At 31.6% G+C, this 3,024-nt stretch overlaps 1 protein-coding gene across 2 annotated transcripts in view; it reads left to right on the forward strand.

Moving 5' to 3' along the window:
* LOC106472356 (rho GTPase-activating protein 44-like) overlaps positions 1 to 3,024 on the forward strand; it is an 18,800-nt gene that overhangs the window by 6,361 nt on the left and 9,415 nt on the right. For both annotated transcript variants that reach the window (XM_013932994.2, XM_022400948.1), the window contains exons 7-8: positions 852 to 933; positions 1,545 to 1,625. In XM_013932994.2, the coding sequence (XP_013788448.2) occupies positions 852 to 933; positions 1,545 to 1,625 (163 nt within the window). The remainder of the gene's footprint in view (positions 1 to 851; positions 934 to 1,544; positions 1,626 to 3,024) is intronic.

The raw sequence follows: 3,024 nt of genomic DNA on the forward strand, positions 1-3,024 counted from the left end.
AATAATTAAACACATTTGAGAGAGCAATTAAAGAATAAGATTAAATGAAAGAGATTGTGAAATGGTTAGGATGAAGAATTGTAATTGTCTATTATGGAAAAGAAAACGTACTTTGATTTTATTTCATACATTTAAACTTTTTCTGCAAGTGATTTTCTTACGGTTAGTGTTAGGGTAGAGAAAATAAGAGATGAAATCTAAGGTTTTTACCAAAAAAAAACGAAACTGGGTGCATATGTTTAATAGTAAATGATTTATAAGAATCATGAAGTGTTTTGGTGAACATAATGTCAAAAGATGTCATTATGCTTATAAGTAATTGTTTGTCAATTTACTATTATATTAAAATAATGTGCTTCCATACACAAGTATTTATATGTTTCTATTATATTGAAACCAGGTTTATGATATATATGGCCCGGCATGGCCAGGTGGTTCGGGTGCTCAATTTGCGGGTCACGGGTAGAAATCCCCGTTGCACCAAACAAGCTCACTTTTTCGGCCGTGGGGATGTTATAGTGTGACGGTCAGTGCCACTATTTGTTGGTAAAAGTCTTACACTGATAAATTAGGGACAGCTAACGCAGACAGCTCTCATGAAGTTTTGTGCGAAATTCATAACAAACAATTATGATATATATTTGCGTTTCTGTTATTTGAGACGTATATATGCGCATATATATTCGCATATATTTTTGGTATACAAGTTTCTAAAGTTGATCTAACCTGGTGATCAAGGATTCATAATTCCTTGTCAAGAATTTACTGCATGTACAAGTGTAAATAAATGTGTTTTGTCCTCTATATATATCACTTAGACATATCACTTAGTTTATTATGGTTTGTTATAGGAGCCTTGAAGTCCTACTTACGAGAACTACCAGAGCCTTTGCTAACGTACAACCTGTATCCAGAATGGATAGAGGCTGTCAGGTTGGTGTTGGACAAAATTTAAATTCCTTTTTTTTTATATAATGTTTAAGAAAGGCTGTGTGATGGATACAAAAATGGCCTGATTTTCATTTTGTCCTGTAATGGATCACAGCTTTTAGTATAATTGTCTTATAAGTAACAGATAATGTACTTAAAAGTCATGCTGTCACTATTGTAAGTCCATGAGAACTCAGTGTTAATCCCTCAATCACAGTAAATAAAGTTCTATAACAAGGTTTAGTTGTAAGAAATGAACTCTATAAAAATTTGTTACACACCAATACCAAGTAAAATTAAACATCTGTTATGACCTCAAAAAATGCACATTATTGAATTCGTGCTCGTACAAAACCAAATACGATAAAAAAAAGTATGTTTTCCACTTTTCTGTTAATCTTTGTAGATAATATTCTAGAAAAGAGGTAAAATTAGAAGTTTATTACAAGTTGATACTAGTCTTAGAATCAATAAGGAATTAAAGAACTTTGTAAATTGGTTAAGAACTGTATTTTTACTGTCTAGTATGTTATTAGTAATATAATACAGCTGTAAAATATTTGATATTTACATTTTATTCTCATTGTAAGTGTTTTTTTTTTCTCCATGTGTAGAATAACCTCTCCACAGGCCAGACTCCAAGCTCTATGGCAGGTGGTTCAGAAATTACCAAAAGCAAACTTTGATAACTTAAGGTAACATAATGTGTCCTCATTCTAAGTTTGCAAGCATTTTTTTTAGTATTTATTAATTCCCAACTTATTATCATTTTTTTACACGAATAAAATCATGCTAGGAAATGTTTTTTTAATTCAATATCCACTTTCCAATCTGATTTTACATATAGGCCTGTTAGTATTCTTTGTCGAACTTAGCATAATCTTAGAAGCATATTTTGTTAATTTTATGTAATTAGTGAAATAGTTTCATAATTTAGATTTCATATGTATTTTTAATCTAATAATATGTATAAATTTAACATTTACTGACTTTCAAATGTATTTCAATCTATGCCTGAAGAAATAAATTTAAGCTAACATAGAGATAAGAGAAATTTACTTTAGTGAGTCATTTAATAAAAAAAAAGAATAATGATGGCTGGAGATGGCTTGAATGAGTAACGAAGAAAAATTTTAATATAAGTTTAACACAACAGCAAATGTACAACGTTTCGACAAAACCTAACGATGACAAAACCTTGTCTAAAAGTTGTACATTTGCTGTTATATTAAAGTTTTTCTTCATTACCCATTCAAGCCGTCTCCAACCATTATTAGTCTCAAGGCGAGTTCCTCGTCGTCGAATTTGATATACAGTATTTCTCTTCAATTATAAATGAATTATTTTTGGTGACCAATCAGATTTAAGCAATGAAATTAGCACTAACATGAAAACAATCATTAACAGGTTAAAATGTTTTTCATTCACAGACGAGGAACCCACTTTGAGACATCGAATTTTAATCCGGGTGTATTAACCTTGAATTTTTGATTCCACAAATGTGTGGTTTATAAATAAAATCCACGTGACCACCCTGTTAACAAACCGACCATCCAACAATGCTGGTCTACATAACAATTACAGGTGTTTTGTTTATCTGCGGTGTTTAAAACAAAAACATCTTTCTGTATATCGCAAGCAAAGTTTTCCGAAATTAAGATGATCTATTTTTGATGTTTAAGATTGATACAATGGCCAAAAAAAGAAAAGAAGTTTAAACTCACTAATATTGCCGAGCAGTTAATCGAAATTTCGATTTTGAAAATAAACGTCAAAATCAATTTTATACGATTACTCAATACGGACAATTCGGCACGATTAGGATACATATAAATATATGTTATGTTTGTGAATATTCATATGAATTATTATGACAGCATCGGTGGTTTGAGTTCATTGGATAAGAACTGTGTGTTGTATGTCAGGCCACTCTGGGATTGGTTGTTCTGGGGGGGGTGCAATAAATCAATAGAAACAGCCTCGAAATACATCCCCCAGAATGCATTTTAAACGGTTTATTTTATAGCAAAGCCACATTGGGCTATATGCCCCCAGTGGCACAGCGGACTCACACCGCTAGAAACCGGGTTTCGA

The sequence above is a fragment of the Limulus polyphemus genome, unplaced genomic scaffold (assembly GCF_000517525.1).
Source record: "Limulus polyphemus unplaced genomic scaffold, Limulus_polyphemus-2.1.2 Scaffold5273, whole genome shotgun sequence".
Classification (NCBI taxonomy): domain Eukaryota; kingdom Metazoa; phylum Arthropoda; class Merostomata; order Xiphosura; family Limulidae; genus Limulus; species Limulus polyphemus.